The sequence below is a fragment of the Helicoverpa armigera genome, chromosome 14 (assembly GCF_030705265.1).
Source record: "Helicoverpa armigera isolate CAAS_96S chromosome 14, ASM3070526v1, whole genome shotgun sequence".
NCBI lineage: Eukaryota > Metazoa > Arthropoda > Insecta > Lepidoptera > Noctuidae > Helicoverpa > Helicoverpa armigera.
The window spans coordinates 1,221,391-1,241,645 of NC_087133.1; the positions used below are offsets into that span (position 1 = coordinate 1,221,391).

At 36.9% G+C, this 20,255-nt stretch overlaps 1 protein-coding gene across 1 annotated transcript; it reads right to left on the bottom strand.

The window, feature by feature from the left end:
• Positions 1–6,829: 6,829 nt before the first annotated feature.
• Positions 6,830–18,481, bottom strand: LOC110376140 (putative transporter svop-1). The gene is made up of 10 exons (XM_064037832.1): positions 18,347–18,481; positions 16,934–17,095; positions 15,858–16,017; positions 13,908–14,029; positions 12,841–13,082; positions 12,339–12,487; positions 11,692–11,833; positions 11,025–11,299; positions 9,336–9,463; positions 6,830–6,950 (listed from the first exon to the last, which is right to left on the bottom strand). Exons 1-10 carry the CDS (start codon positions 18,405–18,407, stop codon positions 6,898–6,900), a joined length of 1,494 nt encoding a protein of 497 aa, XP_063893902.1. The 5' UTR covers positions 18,408–18,481; the 3' UTR covers positions 6,830–6,897.
• Positions 18,482–20,255: the final 1,774 nt, after the last annotated feature.

Below are 20,255 nucleotides of genomic sequence, written 5' to 3' on the forward strand. Positions count from 1 at the left end.
AAAATTAATGAAGATGTAATATCTAAATCATGTGACGTAGCATACGACTACAGTACCAGGAAATGATCAATAATACGCAAAAAAATATTATTCATCCAAATTTTATCACCTACAAAGTACGCCCCTTCGAAAACGATACACATACGCCAACACTGTTTCATGACTTCTATACCTGGGTTGAAAACGAGTGTTAGGTACGAAGAGGTAAATAATTTGAGTTTAAGAAAAATAAAGAAGTCGGCTGCAGCCATATCTGGCGAATATGTTGGTTGCTCGATGGTACCTATTTGTTGAGTGTTTGCAAAAGTACTGGCGGACTAGCCGATACCCCAATAATTAGTAAACATTTTACGTATCAACTCGTGAGAAGCAGAACTTTCGGCAGCTATCCCTCTCAAAACTGAATGTGGATTTTCAGTCACTATTTCCTGCACTTTTACATTGTAAACTTAAGTTGCAGAGGTTGAAGGGTTACCAGATCGAGGCAAGTCTTACATCACATGTCGACCGCTTTTTAATACTTTGTACAGTCCATAAGCACTTGTTTTTGATAAAATCGATTCACCATGAGTCTTCTGCAACTTTTTAGAGACTCCCAATACGAAACTTTTCGTTTGATTTTATTTTCTATTATGAAATTCGCAAGAACGTTAGATATGATGTTACTAAAAACAGCACTGTATTTAATATAAATAACAAATGTTTCTCAAACTCCAAAATGGAAAACATTAGTGCCAATTTAGGAACAACAAAAACATTTAAAATATATTAATAATATAATAATTTGGAACCATAAACAAATCATCCACATTGCCGATACTTTTTTGCTAGAATTTATGATATCGTTTCTAATGGAAACGATATTTCAAAAATTATTTGCATGTTGTCCGAATTCTTGTAAGTACCTAGCAGTATAGAGTCCACTGTCTACATCAGTACTTATGTATCGGCGTGTAACGAAACCATAGCGCGATTCAGATTTTCACTCCCAAGGTACAGCGCCATCTATTATCGAACAGAAGTAAATATGCGGCGTGCTTTGTACGTGCGGGCATTTTCACTTTTTAGTGTAGGTATCCGCTATTTTGAGGCTGTCCCACGTATTTAACATTTTACTTGTACTATCTACACCCCTAGGTTATCCTAGAACCTTTAAACATAATTTATTAAGAACACTACTTTAAAAATACTCCTCATTTCTATCAGGGTACACCTGAAAGTAAAAATGACCATTACAGTTAATAATTCTTTTGTAATATGCTGAACAGCACAGAGTATTTAAGAGATTGTTGAAAAAAAGCAGCAGTTTTATTTTATTTTTTTCTAGTAAACCCACTGTTGAAAACACGGTAAAGCAAAACTTTTACATTGCTCTAACTGGCTAGAAGTTGGTATCTCGAGGTATATCTAGGTACCTGCAGAAACCTGTAGGCAGTTTTCACTTGGTACTTTAAGATAGCTGAGTAAAGCTGAAAGTCAAAGTAAAAGTCTAATCATAAAGAACAAGAATTAAGTAAGTAATTTCCTACCCAAAAAAGTAAAATTTAAAACCCCTATTTTTCAGTTGTTCAAAGAAATACTTTAAACCCCTATTATTCAGGTGTTAAAAATAAAATAGATCCCTAAATCAGACAGCAAGTTCACCGTGAGATCATCAAGTTTGAGCTTATCATGACATGTTCTTATTGTTCTTAATGTTATGCCAACTTGAGAAAACTGACTCATGACTTTATCTGCTTGTACTGAGATGTGAAAACTTTCAAATAAACATATTATTGATGGAGATAAAGAAGATATGTACAAGAACTAGCTGAGTGATTATACTTACTGACTGACTCATGTGTATGTTGTAGTCGAGTTGTTTAATCTGCCTTTTTACATTACGGCTAGACGTTCCAAAAACAGGGCTATTTTGCGGCGGTGCGGCTGGTCTCATTACGAAGCTGCAAGCTCGCTGTCACCCCGCCAATTCCTTTTTTTGAAGTTATAATATGTTTTATACTTGACTCCACATAAACCTTCTACTTAATAGTCCGAACAAAGCTTAGACATGTAGTTTGGATACGTGAGCTCGTTCTTGAGTTATAAAATTACAACGATGCAGTCTGATAGTAGGTACATATATTTATGCCTATGTAATATTACATTAAATACTGCTACATCATAGAAACATCACCTCATGACCACCTCAACATTATCTATCTATATCTTGTCTGTTTTTTAACTTTAGATAAAATATAGACTAGGTATACTTATAAACACGTGAATCAAAATGTGTATATTGCAATTAACGATTACTACACGAATAGCATTTATTAATTAGATGACATTTAATTATCTATAAAAAAAACAAAAATCCCGCCGCTGTAATCTCAATTATTTAAAAACAAATGAATTAGGTAGCTTATTTTACAAGGACACTTGCCGTTTTGCCGCGGTTTCAATCGCATGCCCGTTACCATCTCTCGAGCCTTTTCCCAACTAAATTGGAGTCGGCTTCTAGTCTAACCAGATGCAGCTGAGCACCAGAGTTTTACAAGCAGCGACCGTCTATCTGACTTAAAGTTACTTGGGCAACCCGATACCCCCTTTTTTATGGGAAATCATAAAACGATTCCTCCCCTGTAGGTTAGCAGCGTGAGGGAGTGACAGACTCTTACTGACTAAAACGCATGATGTTCCAGGGCCGCGGTAACTCTTTCGAAAAATCCCGTAGCCTCGGGACCCAATACCCCTTAGGTAGGGAAATGTGTAGTTATCCTATGAAGCTTTATAAGAAAGAAAAACAGGATTCGAGAACTCACTGTAACCAAAAAAGGCTATAATTAGGTTAGTTAGTTGTACTCGGGTGCGAGAACCTGGTTTCAGATGTATATGTCTATGCTTTTTATTTTAACTTGAAGTTACTTTATTAGTCATCGAAAAGTTAAAATTAGGTATATAGTATCGGTTACCTATTTGTAGTGAATCATATAAAAATCATATGAATGAACAGTATCAGTACCTATTACCTAAGGTATCAAAACAGTCCTCCCGTATCTCGCTATACATAGGTAGGTAGGTACTATTTTATCAGAAGATTATTCATCTTAGTCTTGGACAGTAAAGGTGAGGTTCCATCAAAACCATTGGCACGTATTTGTTTATCTTGTCAGTCAAATGCCGTTCACTGCTGAACGTCAGCTCCAATGAACCCCAACCATCCCAGTCCTGGGCAGCCTGAATCCATCCATTTTTTATTCACTTACAAAAAATATGTACGCGGTGTCACGAGTCTACTGTTAGCGTGTTCAACTACAAAGGTTGAAAGGCGGACATTTTTAAAGTTAATGTTCGCACGCAATTTGTTACTGCTTGGCTTAAGCAAGTAGTCTTGAGAGTCGTATAGCGGTGGAATCTAACCTTAAGAAATCTTGAAGAAAACAAGACACTCATTTTACGTCACAAATATTCGGAAGTGTTGAGTGCAGACAATTGTAAACGATAATAACATGACAGCAGACAACATGTACCGATTTACATTTCAAGATTATCTAACACATGAGTAACCCTTTTAGTTACCTACAACCAGGCTACTGGGTTAGTAGATTTAGGTTGGGTTGCACCATTTAACTATAACGATAACTGAACCATATTCAGTTGTCATATGGCCGATTTGACCAATGGGTGGTAAGGTCACGGCTGGTTATGGTTTGGTAATCGTTACCTATAGTTAAATGGTGCAACTCACCCTTGGCGCTTTCAATTTACCCCGAAACATACTCAGAAAGAATATGGGTGTTTTTTAGTATGTAGTCAATAGGCCAAAGATCTAAATGATCAAGAGCTTCGATCAACATCTTAAGTCTCTCGTTATGCGGCTGTGTCAAGAGTCTGATTCAGAAGGCAGTACTCTTTTGTACTTGTAGTATTTATAAATTTCTTTCTCTAGAGCCCTAACCACCGGTAGCTTGGCCTCCTCTTTTCCTTAACCCCCTGAAGCATGTGCACCTTTCAAAATTCTGTATAAATACTACTTAATCAGTCATCAGTCATTCATAATTTTATCAAGACCACACGTGACGGGCCGTGTAATTGTAATTTTTTTGTCATTTCCTGCGACATTATTTAAGTATAATAACTTCCTTTCAAACAAAAGTAATCGAAGGACATTAATAAATCTAATCAGTTTGTTTTGCTAAGAACCAAATTAACATATGTAAGTAAGATCTACCTACTGATATTTAGGTTCAGTTACCTCTGTCCGTGGTTTTACCCGCATCTCGAGGAAATTGCTTCCCCCACATAGATAAGTTTAACATTCTATAATGTATGTTATTTTGGTTATTATTAACACTTATAAGCTTAACAATTGCCAAGTTTTATGAAAAACCTATTACCTAGATTTTGCGTGAAAGAGGAACAAACATCATGTTGCTCGATAGGCTAACCTAACCAAGGGGTATCGGGATGTCGCTTCTTGTAAAGCACTGGTAGGTTCAGCTGCGTCCGGGTAGGCTGGTAGCCGATCCCAACATAGTTGGGAAAAGGCTCGGAAGATGAATATAGCTCGGTAGGATAGTGAAATTCGTTCAACTACAAAAACATCACAGGATGAGACAGACACAGAAAAATCGTCTTCCCACCAAAACTAAAAGTTATTAAATTAAGACGTAAAACGTTATAATATAAAGGGAAACTTTCCACACTAATATAAACTCGTATTTTCACAGCATCTGACTGTAGTGTGACTGAAAAATAAACACAGATAAATCTCAGTGACTTTAATTATAATTATTAACAATTATTCATACATTTCATATCATTCCTATTCTGTCAGTTTGATAACGAGTTCCGAGAATAATTAGCATCTAAAACAATTGATGATAGAATAAGATTTTGTGATATAAATACTTGTGTATTATTTACCTCTAAGTTGTGCTCTGAAAATAGTTTACCTATTAAATATTTTCCTCGATCTCGTCACAACTGAAATAACTCTATTGCTGAACAAAGGCTTCCCCAGAGCGAAGATACTGCTGCTGCCTGTCACCGAAATCCTTTACCTGTATTAATTTTACCCTAAGTCCATTATATGGGGTTAGCGAGAAAATCTTATTCTCCCATCAGATGTCTCTACGATGGCTCAGAAATAAGATCTTTTGTAAACCTTCGTATACTTACGGTGAATTAACTCAACGGACCATTTTCGGTTGTCAATCGCCACAAGACAAGTGACCAATGGCCAGCAAGTATACAGCGGCCAGTTATGGTTTATTTATCGTTTATTTATAATCAAATGGTGGAACTCGCCCTTTATGTACTGTATACCACATTTTGTACTATAGTTTGTGGAAGAACTAGCACAATGTTTTTCTCAGATTTAATGTGTGCGTAATTTGGTAAGGTGAAATGACATAGGCATATTATGTGATATATGAAATGACATAGGATATTTCAGCATTGATTCAATGAGATGAGTATAGACTGGAAATGAGTCATTCATCATATCTTTGAGACTGTGTGTCGGTAAAAATAGTGTCACATTTTTCCTTAGTAAGGCTATGATACACACCCTACTTACCTATATTTTCAAAATACATATACAGATAGGGATTGGGCGAATTATAAGATAGAAATCAGTGCTGTCACATGAGAGGAAACGCTGTCCAGCATTGTACTGAATCACGATAAAAATAATGTCCATTTAGTACGTTTATCAATGATTAAGTAAATTGTTTAAACCAAAGAGTAACGAAGGTTTCTATCAACATATTCATGAAAAACAAATATTCATATCTACTGAACAATTAAACCAGCCTCCCAACAGTTATGCAATACAAAAATAAACTGTAGGTACTAATCTCAAAAATTCTGAACGATATTTTAATTTAGTCCTACATGTATCAACAATGAATTCGTACCTTACGGTAAACTGTCAGCTGAGTAAACTGGTATATCTTTATGTAAACGATCTCAGTATAGTAAATAGTATATTGTGACGTCATAATAAGGCGTAGATGATGATGTAATCTCAATGGTATATAAAGGAGCACGAGTTATTCGCATTGCAGTCCGCGTGACGAACGCGGTGTATTATGTAGTCTGTAGAGTGGGTTCCACCATTCATCTATAACGATAAGTAAGAGAGCACACTAGACGAAACAGTCGGCAGTTGAGCTGTTGATGGCTGGCAAAAAAAATTATTCTACGCAATATTTCCAGTCCAAATTCCAAGTCATAGAACATCTTTGGCAGTCGTTACGAGTAGTCAGAAGCAAGTAACTCTGACAACCAGTCATACTAAGGAGTATTAGATTGCCTGGATAACTGGGTTGAGGAGGACATATAGGCAGTCTTTCCTTAATAACACTGGTTAAGTACCAGCTGCTTCCGTTTAGACTGGAAGCCGACCCCAACATAGTTGAGAAAAGGCTCGGGAGACGAGACAAAGGTTTCAGTCGGTAAATACTAATCGGCCGACTAAGAGTGTGCCGTGTAAGGAAACCTTAACCAGCCGTAAAAATAAACGTGTCGATTTGCATGGATTTGCAGAGAATTTGACAAACTTTTTATCGGCGATTTGATTTGGTTAGTCAAGTGGTGCAACATTAAGGGTCATGGCACATTATACCGGCACCGCAACAGCACCGCTCCACGCCAGCATTTAACTTGTCATTCAATTTAGAGCATTAAATCGTGTATAGTTAATATGTTTCATAATGTCAATATGAAAAAGCCAATGGCGGGCAGTCAGCGCGCTTGCCGCTACCACACAACTCGGCTCGCAGCCCGGCCGTTTCGGTAAATCTAAAAATAATGAGATATCTTGCATGAAATAAGTTACATAGTTTATTTTTATAATATTCTTTATTTTACAAATACAAAGTATTAAAATAATATCACAATTGTCTGCACTTATCTAACTGATTTTCTGTCTGCTGGTAAAAATAATGCCACCACGATACCACCTGTGAACAAAGTTAAATATTAATTTACAGATTGGATAACCGACCTAAAATAGTACCTCATCCAAAGTAGTTTTAGCTGACGAATAGTTTGGGCTGCGGGATTGTTCGAAAGAGTTAACGTGGCTCTGTTACATATAAGGCCTACGGAACACGACTGTTTTTAGTCAGTAAGAGTCTGACACTCCCTCACCGTTGCTAACCCACAGCGGGAGGGTCATTTGAGAAGAAAAACTCTCTTGAAGAAATTAAATGGACAAAAAAATTGGGAGTAATCATCTCCTAATGTTAAGCCGAAGGCAGTTTCAGCTTCATTTCAGGAATATTCCTGGTTCCTAAGCTATACAAAACCTCATAAGATGTAAGTAGGTAAGTACTTGTTGCACTGATTCATCAATTGCTAAGCTTAAACTTGTGAGAGGATCTCTGAAGTAAGTGCCTACAAGTAAAAAATATCTATACCTATAATAAATCTGTAGAGAGGTCATTTCTGTACATAGAATATATTTCCAAAAAAATCGGTAAAAAAACTTTTAAGTTAAACGGTTTTATCTTATGTGTACTGAAAACTAGAAAATAAAAAAATAGTTACTTACCTGTCAACCTACGTAGGTGGTCCCGGTCATATTAGACTAAAATAAAAACGTGGGGCCCATTAACTATTGCTGTAGTACTTTCTTCTAGAGGTATAATAGGTGTGGATTGCATCGACTTATTATAATCGTAACTGGAGATTTTGACAATAAATAATCAGCCGTAGCGGCTTCACCAGCGAACGCCGAGCTCATGATCTACCAAAGTATAACGATATGCTTTGCCATAGGTAGGATTTCACAGGGGCCCCACGTTTTTATTTTAGTTTAATATGACCGGGACCACCTACGTAGGTTGACAGGTAAGTAACTATTTTTTTATTTTCTAGTTTTCAGTACACATAAGATAAAACCGTTTAACTTAAAAGTTTTTACCGATTTTTATTTTCTAGTTTTAGTATTTAATGAAAATGCCTACCGAATATTCCTCATTCTATCTAATTCATTTAGTGCATCATTATTACACGGTCTCTTACCTGACAATTTATTACAATCTAATTCCTCAATACATAGCCCTTTCAGATACTTTTTTTTGTAACAACCCCAAAAATCATCACATGACCTCTCCTGATGCGGGTCAGCAGCGGTGAGGGAGTGCCAGACTCTTGACTAAAAACCGTTTTGTTCCGTCGTAGGCCTTTTATGTACCAGGGCCGCGGTAACTCTTTCGAACAATCTCGCAGCCCAGGCAGGCCTTGGCCCTGTTGGGCCCCGCTGGAGTTACTGACAGTTTTCTACTTGTGAAGCCCTTTCATTTGATACCCATATTGGTGGGATTGATAAAAAATTGTTATCAGCCATTTGGTAGCGGCGGCCATCTTAGATTTCAATTTTTCATAGTAAATTGTATTCTACTTGTTGAGACCTTCCATTTGATACCCATGTTGATGGGATGGGAACCTAAGTTATCCGCCATTTTGTAGAGGCCGCCATCTTGGATTTTAATTTTATATAGTACATTGTATTCTACTGGTTGAGAACTTTCATTTGATACCCATATTGATGGGATTGATAAAACCTACGTTGTCCGCCATTTTGTAGCGGCCGCCATCTTGGATTTCATTTTTTTATAGTATATTGTATTCTGCTTGTTGAGCCCTTTCATTTGATACCCATATTGATGGGATTGATAAAATCTACGTTATCCGCCATTTTGTGCCGGCGGCCATATTGGATTTACAATGTTATTGATATTACTATATTGTATTGTCATCGGAATTAAAGGTGTATACAAAATTTCAGATTAATCGGTTGACAGGAAGAGGGTGAAATTTGAATTACTAAATTTGACCCAAGAAAAAAGAATGAATAAATAATAAAACAAACGGGTTGAGCTAAATAAAACCGTTTAAAAACTATCAGGGGGTGATTAGTGATCGATACTGGTGCCAAAAATGTAATCAGTAAAATTTTTGTCTGTCTGTCTGTCTTTCTGTCTGTCTGTCTGTATGTTCGTTATGGAAACAAAAACTACTCGACGGATTTTAATGAAACTTGGCACAAATAATATATTCTTCATACTCATGGGCGGTTATAGGATACTTTTCATCACGCTACGATCAATAGGAGCAGAGCAGTGATGGGAAATGTTGGGAAAACGGGAGAAGTTACTTTGTTTTTAAGCTTCCGTCGTTTGTGCAGCCACTAACTGCTGCTTAAGTAGTTTAAGCAGCAGTTAGTGGTTAAAGATAATCGGATAGGCTGGTGATTATTATTTCTTCCTCTCTTTGCACAAAGTCCTAATCTAACGCGGACAAAGTCGCTGGCAGAAGCTAGTAGTAAAATAAATACTTACTCAAAGCCAACAAAGACATACAATAGAAGGTGAGCTCGCAGTGGCTCATCACCAGAATACCGATGACGTTGATGCCCAAGAACGACATCATTCTAGCCACCATCATGCCTAGGCTGGTCACCAGACCCCTGCAAACAATAGAAACGACCTTATATGAACATTTATTTTAGGTGTTAAATAAAAATACAGGCAGTTTCACCGGTCATAAAGTCTTATGTCATCATCCTCCGAGCCTTTTCCCAACTATGTTGGGGTCGACCTCCAGTCTAACCGGATTCAGCTGAGTACCAGTGCTTTACAAAAAGCGACTGCCTATCTGAACTCCTCAACCCAGTTACCCGGGCAACCCAATACCCCTTGGTTAGACTGGTGTCAGACTTACTGGCTTCTGACTACCCGTAACGACTGCCAAGGATGTTCAATGACAGCCGGGACAGCCTACAGTTTAACGTGCCATCCGAAACACAGTCATAAACACAGTGATAAAGGCATATCTAAACAGATAAATAAACTGTAACTTTAGGTAACTTCCTACTTAATTCTACTGTTCCAATTCAAGATTAAAGTTGTATGTAACCTAATAACCTGCTCACTCTACAAAAGCAAATTATGAGTTAAACGTAATATGGTATCAACCACTGTCAGTAAACAGGTCAGGCAGAACTTATAAGTAGCCTTTATCTGGCAGATAGGTAGCATTAACTATCAGATAACTAACTGGCTCTTTATCTGTAACCAGTCGTACTCGTTAAACGTTTATTCAAATACGAAAAAACCTGTACTTTTCAACCTTCGAAACAAATGACAGTCACCGAAACTCCCACCCTTCACCACTTCCTATGTGTTTTTGCTGGGAAGAAGTGGCGCAATAAATTCCCCAGCTACATAAGTCTGTCTGTTAGGTTTGAAGAACCAGGTTTGTTCCAAAATATTACAAAAATTAATTGAAAAAAAAGGTAGTAGGTAATAAAATATCTAATTCATTGAAATTATAAAATGAAACTAGTGGTGCCATCTACAGAGTTAAATGAGCTTTCTATAATCCATTGTCATTCAAAAAGTAATTCTGAGTATTATTAGCGATTTGTTTACAAAACCGTTATCAATGAATAAGGATAATTTATTATATCATTGATAACATTATCATAACGAATTGCTGGACAGATTAAGCTGAATTCAGGTGAATTAATCAATTTCAAAACAAAAATATCATAGTTTTCCTACTGGCCGAGGATGAGTCAATTTTGATAATTCATATTCTTACAACAATTAAGGTATTTATCATAATTTAGCTCACGTGGGATGTGGCATGATTTCGGTTGGATCAAGAGCAAAAGGCTGGTACCTACTTACCTATTTTTGGAAATGGCACGCATCATTAAGAAGTTTTTTTTATAAAAGTACATATCCATGGGTATCAGTACTAATATTAAGGATTTTGTTTTTTGTTTGTTTATACCCTAGAGGCTCTGAAACTACTAAACTGATTTGTATATTCTTTCACTGATGGGAAGCTACATTTATTCGCCTGACTGACTTTTAGGCTTAGAGGCTAAACATTTTCCGGTTTCGGAAAGAATTGCCCGAGGGTGCCGGCAAGACCACGGAAAACAACTAATGTGACCAAATAACACGGTATGATATACATATTTTGAGAATTCCATATTTACCAGTCATCCAAAAACTTACCTATGACAAGTAGGATACATATCCACAAAATAAGTGGCCACGCATCCAATGCCTACTGCCGTGAACTGCACCAGTGTAAAGAACACCATATTAGCCACCGGGTCTTTGAGGTTCACCAGGCTGGAGCTGACTCCGGAGACCACCAGGGTCCCGATGAGGACCAGCCGGGTGCGGGAGGCGAAGGTGGAGACCACCAGGTTGGTTATGAAGAAGAAGAGGCCACACAGCATCCCGGAGTAGATTGTGTACATTGAGATCGTGTCGTTGCATGTGTACTGGGAATAAATAAAATGTAATTTGTGACATTATACATTGAGTTTCCCCACGCAAAAAAAAAAAACTTTTAAATCTTGAGTGTGACATGCCCAAAAGCACATGAATTACGTTAGTTGTCTCTTGCAGGAATTGAACCTGCAATATGTTGCGCCGCAGCATGATTGCTCAACCAATATGCTTTACGTACGAGATTACGATGTTTGTGACACTTAAGAGTGGATACATACTACAACGATATTAACTGTTGTAACCAAAACATGACCAGCTGTATACTTTGAAGCACATTGATCGATTTAATCACACACTAAAAATGGTTTGGTTAATCTTAAAAAGTCCTTATGCTTTCGCAGTTGAAACAATGATAAATGAAGTTTAAGCACCTAAAACTTACCGATTCAATATCCTGTGGATCTAATGTCTGGCTGGATATCCTCTGGCAGAAGTTTGCGCTGGTTGTGTTCGTGTGTTCCTCATTGAAGGACTTGAAGAAGAAGTTCACCATCGTAGGGTACCACATCGCGAATATGTTATTTCTGAAATAAAAATGTTATTCTACATTACCGATCATTTTGGTAGGCACTAAGATTCTGTCGTTAAGTTCATAATTACCTTTCCCAAAAAACACGGACGCGACTCATTAATTAGAACAAATAAACAATTCCTCTTCAACAATGAAGTTCCTAATTAGATAATACTTTTCTCAATCATTGCTGTAAATATATGTTACCTACGCATGTAAATCCAGTTTACGTTCAAACGTACAAACAATTTTAGATTTTACTAAGTTAATTGTTCCTTGCCTGACGAAAGTCTGAAATCGCCAACTCGCATTGAGCAAGCGAGAATCAATCCTTCTGTTTGTGAGAGGAGGCCTAAGTGTGTCCCGCTAAGTATTGGTGCGATAAAAAGGTTGGTGAATTACGAATTTTAAAAATGTAACTTTGATTTAATTTAAAACATCGCATTATTTTTAAATCGATCAATAATGTTTAGTATAGGTAAACCCTACGCCTAAAATGATATTCAGAGCAATCTTACGTGCTGCAACACAGTGCGAGTAGGAAAAACAATTGAATGGTCCTCCATAGTAGTGGCGGCTTAAATATCGGTACTGTGTGCTCAGCTATTGACCTCCAGAAGGTACTGTGGATCTTCGTGTCCGATTCTGTTAGTAGAATGCATTTCACCTGAAATTCATAGAGTAGGAAAGTTATATTATCTATTAGAACTGTTTTTTAGCGCCTAACGAAAGTTGCTAGCAACACGTTCTAACTTAGAACTCGCTTAGACCCGCGTTAGGCGTCAAAGTCATAAATAAAAAAGGTTTTTTTATTCAAAGTATTATAATAAAATTATTAAAATGTTCTTTAATTCGTCAAGAACCGCCATTAATGTCGGTCCTTTGATGCTTATTTAATTGGAAGATCTAGTGTTACATCATGAATAAAAGTTCTTAGCTACTTAATAATTGGATAATCTAAGCATAACTTACTATGAAAGTAACCAATACACCAAAATGTTGACAAAAACAAAAACCTACCGGATATCCATCCTTCTTCCCACCATTAATCTTATAGATCCTCTCCAGGACCTCCAAAGCTTTGTGATGGTGTCCCTGGCTGGCTAAGAACTTGGGGCTTTCCAGCAGCAGGAACATGAAGGTGGCTCCGATGCCCAGGGGGAGAGCCAGGATGAAGGTCAGGAGTCGCCAGGGACGGTAGGTGATGCCAAACCAGGGGAGGGGTATGTTGAAGTCCTTGGATAGGATGAAGTAGGCTAGACCTGTAATTAAGGGAAAATTATAATAAATTTAAGAATTATAGCCTATGTATATGATACGGATAATAAAATAGTTGAGTAAGTTGCACCATTTAACTACCTATAAAGATTACAAAACGATAACCAGCCGTATGCAGTTAAATGATGCAACTCACCGTAATTGTATATTTGTAATAATTTGTACAGAATTTTGCAAACTTTTCGTTTCGGACCTGGATTGCCATAAAAGGTAAGTCTTTCTATTCAGGAGCAAATAGGTATTATTTGCAATAAGCAGTTGCATTGAAATTTAACTAAAACTACAGATAGCAACTAGTAGTACATAAAACTACTGTACTATTAACTCATATTTCTGAATAGCTTAACACATAGCTAAGACAATGCCTACCACAATATTCTGATAAGATAATAATCAATTTCATAGACGCGCGTAGATTATTCTCCACTTGAGATTTGATTTAACGCGAATTTCGGAGCCAATAGAAATCTTAGATTTAAAGCAAGTCTAAAACAAAGTTGTGTTGGTTACACTACGAACGGTTGAACCGATTTGGCTGAAAATTTAAGAGAAAGTAGCCTACGAAGTTCCGGTGGAAGGACATTGACGTTACTTTTTATCCCCATCCAAAGCAAGCAATTGTATACTATCAAGAAATGCAGATATATTTGATCTATCAATTTATTCATATCATATTTCAGATAGACTGTTACAGTTTCATGGATAAACGGCTGAACAGATAGAGATTAATATAGAGACAAGTCTTAAGCTACTTTCTATCTGAATCCATTTAGCAGTTTCTTCAAAAATAACTGGTTTCATATACTTACCAAAGCCAACGAATTCTGAAGCTAAATTAAAGGAGTTTAAGATCTGCATGTACTGGCTTCTATGCCTCGCTATGGTACACTCTCCCACGATGGTCATACTCAGAGTGAAACTGGCTGTGGAGCTGAAACGAATACAATAGGTGATCGATAATATTCGTAATAACGGTTATGTGATATTGAGGACGTAAATCATGGTTTCGAAATCAAGTTGGATGATGCCAAATGCCTTTTATCAGCCAAAAATGATGATGGAAAGAGTAAAGCGTAAGAAAAATTATAGAAGTTTAATATATCTATCAAGACCCACTGTCACCGAGGAAAGTCTGTGTACCTACACAAAGTAGACCATGTTTTAGAAAATGTTTTTAATGAAATTGACTAAATTGTTCGGGATTTAGTTAAAAGAAAATTATCTCGAAAAGGATCATCTTTGCAAACCGCATTTATAGAATTTCTTTCATCATCCATCTCACTGCAGAAAAAGTCACATTATTTTCAAAATAATAACACATATGCAATTAATGGATTAATAATAATATATTGTAGATTATCTATAGGCAAATGACTTAGCACATTAAAAACCACGTGCCAAAATAGATTAATATCACCAATTGTCATGTGCCTTCTTTATATAAAAAGATATCAATGACCGCAATGCCGTCTCTAAACAATAAAATAATCCTTAATGCTATAAAAATAATAATTTGTCTGATAAACAAATTACCATAAAATAATGTAGAAGATAGTTGCTATCGCCAGACAGACAAATATGTAACGCTCCAATAAAAACCTTTGATACCTGTGCTTCAAGACCCTATTACTCAATTAATATCAATCAAAGATCTTGTCAACTTTACAGAGCTTTCATGAATTCCAGAGAAATAAAAATATTTCAAAATAAGTGATAGAAACTAGTTGAAGCCTGCATAATAATTATTCGTGTCTCTATTTCATCATCATCTACTGAGCCTGCCTTTTCCCAACAATGTAGGAGTCGACTTCCAATCTATCTGGATGCAGATGAGTACTAGTGCTTTGCAAAGAGCGACTGCCCTATCTGAACTCCTCAACCCGGGCAGCCCAATACCCCCTGGTGAGACTTGGTATTCGTGGCTTCATTTATTTCTTTAATTAATTTATTGACAGGTTCTTCATAGAAAGGAATATTGGCGTACCTATACTTACTTACAGTAGGTACCTAACCGAAATATCTTTTATTGGAAAGACAATTTGACCATAGAATTCACAGCCCTAACCTATACCTTAGCCTTAACTTTGTTAATTATCTCCAGACCTATCACAATTTTGGAATGTCATTAACTACGTCATCAACAGCAAGCAATTAATTGCTTATCACTCTGATAAAGGATGATAATTAATAGACAGTCATAATATTTAAAGCGTGCAATATATCTTTATTTATGACAATATCAGGATGTGTTTGATCACGTACAATTTATCGGCTTTGTCGTGATTAGTGCGTGAAAATTCAGTATCATCTCATAAACTCCAGTGCCTACTTTACATAATAGAAAGACTCAAAAAGCCGATTTTATAGATGAGAAACAATCACCAAGGAATTTTTGATATCCAGTAAAAGTTTTTAAACTTAACATACAATAGTATAACCCTAGATTAGCGCGTTGAATTAAACAAACTCACTCTATGTAAGTAACTGCTGGTCTGATTCGATAAATTGTTTCAGTGTTAGAGTGTTAGTGTTATCCCATTTATCGAGGAACTTTGCCTACTTGATGCGGTAGTAAGCTATTATAAAATAAATAGCAACCACCATATCAACGAAGCAATCTCATTTTAAAGCTTTTCAAGTTGCAGTGAGCAGTTTTCGGACCAAACCAAATCCATTGAGACTTTAGACTCTCTAATGGGACATGGTTTTGGAGTCTAAAATTTAGAGTCCTCATAGTATGTCTTGATATTAATACTTACAAGCTACTACCAATAGTTTTGACAATCAGCATGAACTGCCAGGAAGGGGAGAAGCTACTGATACTCGCCAGCAGGAACCCCACAGCAGTGGATACCAATAGCGCTTGCCGTCTCCCGTGAGTGTCTGCGTAGTAGCCCCATGGGAATGCGAAGAGAACTCCTGAAATGGTTTTGGAGACAGACTGATTAATGTGTTCAGCGAGGTATCTTGACAAAAACTGAGTTTAGGCAGAATTTTAATATACTGAAGACACCTTCTATCTTAAATGCCTCCGACCAAAGCTTAAAAGTCTCAGTCTGGCTGGAATTAAGTAGTTGAATAAAGTTTGAAATGTGCTTGAGGTAAGTGTAGAATTATCTTCGCTGTGTGGAAATAATATTTGAGTACCAAGAAGGCAAACTGACCTATAATAGGTCTGTACAATAATTGTTCTGTAGACTGTTTGAAAGTTTCTAAACATGAGAATGAGAGATTATATGAGAATCTCGGTAGCGGGGTTTTTCTTCATTCTCTCTTATCGAAGTTGTCAATCACTGTTTGTCTTCGTGTTGGTATATTCCACAAAATTATTTACCAAGGCCTACTTTAGGTCTTAGCTAAATACACAAAGGCATCTTGCAGTATTAGATAATATTATAGTTACAACAAACTGTTTATTGCCATGTTGACAAAATACAAGGACAGTAAGTTACCGCCCGATAAGGTATAATACCCCCTGGTAGGTTAATGTCGTTGCAAAGTATCATTTAATCATCAAATGACAATGAAGATAAAAGTATCTACATATTTCAAACTTTTCGGCTTTTGCAGGAAACTCGCCAAGCTTTGCTTGGTCGGCAGCAGATCCAGAAACCGATAATAGTTAATTTAATCAATCCTCGATTTACACTTACCCAATAATTTTGCGGATCTCTGATTCTATGTCCTACGTGACGTAGAAATGAGCAGTTTGACGACTCATTTTCCATTCATTCTCATTTTTTTTTTGCAATAAAAACCAAGATCTTTACTTCAGCCACTTTTGGAGAAATATCAAAAAACTTGATGCAGACCATAGCCTAAATAACCACATTACCTGCAAACGGCGCTGAGGCTAATACCCCAACTTGCTTCAGCCCTATATTCAGGTCACAGGTGGAGGCAGCCACGACCGTCGCGTACCCGAACATATCCAGAGCAAAGGCATTGGCGATGATGCTGCATACTGCCAGCAGGAGGTAGTTGTAGCGGCCATGACCTGACACAGACAATGGGAGACACAGTCAAAGTCAAAATTGAAACTAGGTTGATTATGAAGATTAACACTTTGGCACTTTACAAAAAAAACAGCAATGAAATAGACCCTATTTCAACGCTTCTTAGTGTTATAGCTGGAAAGAAGAAGGGGTAAAGAACAAACGTCCCAGCAACACAGCTGTCCGTTACAATTTAATTATTGTTATTATTCAACAAGTATATAATACAACCATGCTTCGGACCGGCTTCCAGTCTAATCGAATGCAGCTGACCAGTGCCAGTGCTTTACAAGAAGTGACTGCCTAACTCACCTCCTCACTTCCTCAACCCAGGTAATCAGACTTAATGGCTTCTGACTAACAGATATAATATGCAGAAGTTATAAATATAACTTCGGTCAAGCAAATTACATACTTGTCGGGAAATGTAACAACCTTTTGACACTGTGGATCATAAGGATGGTGCTTTGGTATTTGTTGTTATAGCCACACACAAAAATATAAATTTCTGCGAAAAATTTGACTGAGAAACGTACGGACAGATACATACCTACATAACAAAACCTTAGTCATAGGGTTCCGCTTTTCATTTTAGTTAGAGAATCCAAACTATGCAGTTATTTCACGTAGGATTCCTAACTGTTGTGGATATAGTTACTTGTAAAAAGAGATAAATAAATCAATGTGATCTTTAATGATAAGATAATTCCATTGACAAAACGAAAATCCCAAAACTATGAATCATTGCACTGCAAAAAACCATCACGATGTTTTTGAACGGTGGTTATTTATCTCAGGTGCACGTGTATGTACCTATAAATAAAATTCTAAACTTTGATAAGTAAAACCGCATGAAAAGTCTTTTAGTAACATTCGTTATTTTAAGTAAAAGGAGCCTATAGTTGGGTACATATAGCTGAGCCATGGAGATAAAAATTACTAGTGGAGATGTCATAAAACCTCCTAAGAAAGTAGCCCACCGAAATGCGGGTCTTCCGGGGACGAGAAACATTACTAGTTCCGCTCTTAGTCATCTTCTATGGAACCCGTCCATTGTTTGAAAATAAAATCACCAATCAATCAAGATTTAAAAAATTAAACCGGTAGCGTGGTGTCTCTCATATAAGTGCACTGCACCCTACAAGAGCACCTTCACATAAAAGAACTCCTTTCACTTTTTCAGTTTTGATCTGAGATAATAAGAAACACAATAGCAAAGTTCACTAAGATAATTAATCATAACAAAACCATACCAGTCAATTCCACAGCTTCATCATAAGTGTACGCATCTCCGTTTCTCACAGCATCACTCATCTTACGTGTTGCCTCACCCTCTCATCTCCCAACACTGATCCCTTATCAGATGCTGTACCGTCATCTTATCAACGATAGCTGTATCTATCATCTGTCAATATTTGCGGAGAACTACTTCACAATACTCTACGATTGCGGATAGATTACTTTTCGGGAAATTCTGTGATGAATTAACAAATATGTGGATTTATTTTTATTTATAGAAGCCGTTTTAATAATCAAAAAGTGTTTATTGAATGTTAAACCTACCCCTAAACTACAGACTAAACAGTCGACAGTTGACCCGATTGATTCCCATCAAAGTTTTTAGTCGGTCCGATGCAAGCTAAATATCTGACCTTTGCAATGTGCGCGTACTATTTTTAATTTCCATACTGATATATGAGCCAAAACAAACTATCGGTTGACTAAAAGTTTGCAGTACTTATGTATAACTTTAAGTTAGATAGGTATCACGCCTCCGTATAAAACCGTGTTTCAACCACTTCTCAACGTACTTATAAAAAACTTGGTACGCATTCTCTGGTACTTTCAACAGATGAAATCTAAATGAGTGCATTAACATTTACACACGCAAGATTACTTTTTTGTTCCTAGATTGTTGCCACCTATTAAAATACTGAGCACCTAGTTATCTAGCGATGCCCTTTACGTGAAGTTCAGTGATACTAAAATATTCTTTTTAAATCCAGTTTCTATATAAAGTAAAAAAGTAAAGTTATAAAGTAGAAAGGATTTGCTAAGTGGACTAAAAGCCCAGACAATTCCAAGCATTGCGCATCGCGGGTTCAATTCCCAGACGGCAGAAATAATTGCGAATAGCTATAGATGCTTCGCACATTCGTTATGGATGTCCATCTATGAAACTGAAAATACAACATAATTTTTTCAGCTCATTTGGTGAATAGAAGTATCATAATCATATGTTTACTAATACATATTGTAAAGCTGCAGAGTTGGCTTGAACGAGCGAATCTCATGAACGGCTCAGTACGATTTCAAAAACTTCAGTGTTAGATAACCCATTTAATGAATAAATGGCCTATGCTAGGAAGGCCCTAGGCATATTTTGTTCGAGTACGTCAAGTAATTCCCATAAGTCGAGTAAAACAGCTGGCAAAAGCTAGTTTTATTAAAGAACCTACTTCCATCCATGGGCGTAGCCAGCTTTGGGCTCAGGGTGGGGCAGTCAACCTATCCCCCGGGGGAGGGCGATTTTTTGTATCTTGAGCCGTTAATCTTAAACTTGTTAATCTCTTAATTTGAGAGGTTTATATTTTTAGGTACTGAAAATAAAGAATCAAGCACAGGACAAAAGCCAAAAGTAAGGGCATATAGTTTCTGGATACGCGAGCGAAGCGAGCGCGAAATTTTTATCGGACTTAAACCAAATATCACGTAAAATTTAGCCCAAACGTACTTAACTTTTTGTTTTTTGACAAATGCAAAAATAAAGGCATACAGTTTCTGAATACGCGAGCGAAGCGAGCGCGAAATTTTTATCGGACTTAAACCAAATATTACGTAAAGTAGCCCAAACGTACTCAACTTTTTGTTTCTTGACAAATACAAACATAATATAATTTCTGAATACGCGAGCGAAGCGAGCACGAAATTTTAATTATTTTTTAAGACTCAAAACCAAAAACTGCGTAAAATTTCGCAAAAATATACATTTTCATGAATGGGGGGACTAGGTACGACACACCCGATTTACGGCCATACGAAAACCCCCTCGCTCGCATAGATAAGTCGATAAAAATTAAGTTAGATAACGTATAGCAACCTCGCGCAGCTTCGCGGACCACTCGGAATGCCGCCAGGGACCACCAGTGGTCCGCGGACCAC

Bases quoted from the DNA above. Each gene is read 5' to 3' on its own strand.
- LOC110376140 (XM_064037832.1), bottom strand. From the start codon at position 18,407: ATGAGTGATGCTGTGAGAAACGGAGATGCGTACACTTATGATGAAGCT. The intron at 14,030-15,857 runs GTAAGTATTAAT...TATTCGTTTCAG, and splicing joins AAAACTATTGGTAGTAGCTT to CTCCACAGCCAGTTTCACTC. The intron at 9,464-11,024 runs GTAAGTTTTTGG...TATTGTTTGCAG, and splicing joins ATGTATCCTACTTGTCATAG to GGGTCTGGTGACCAGCCTAG.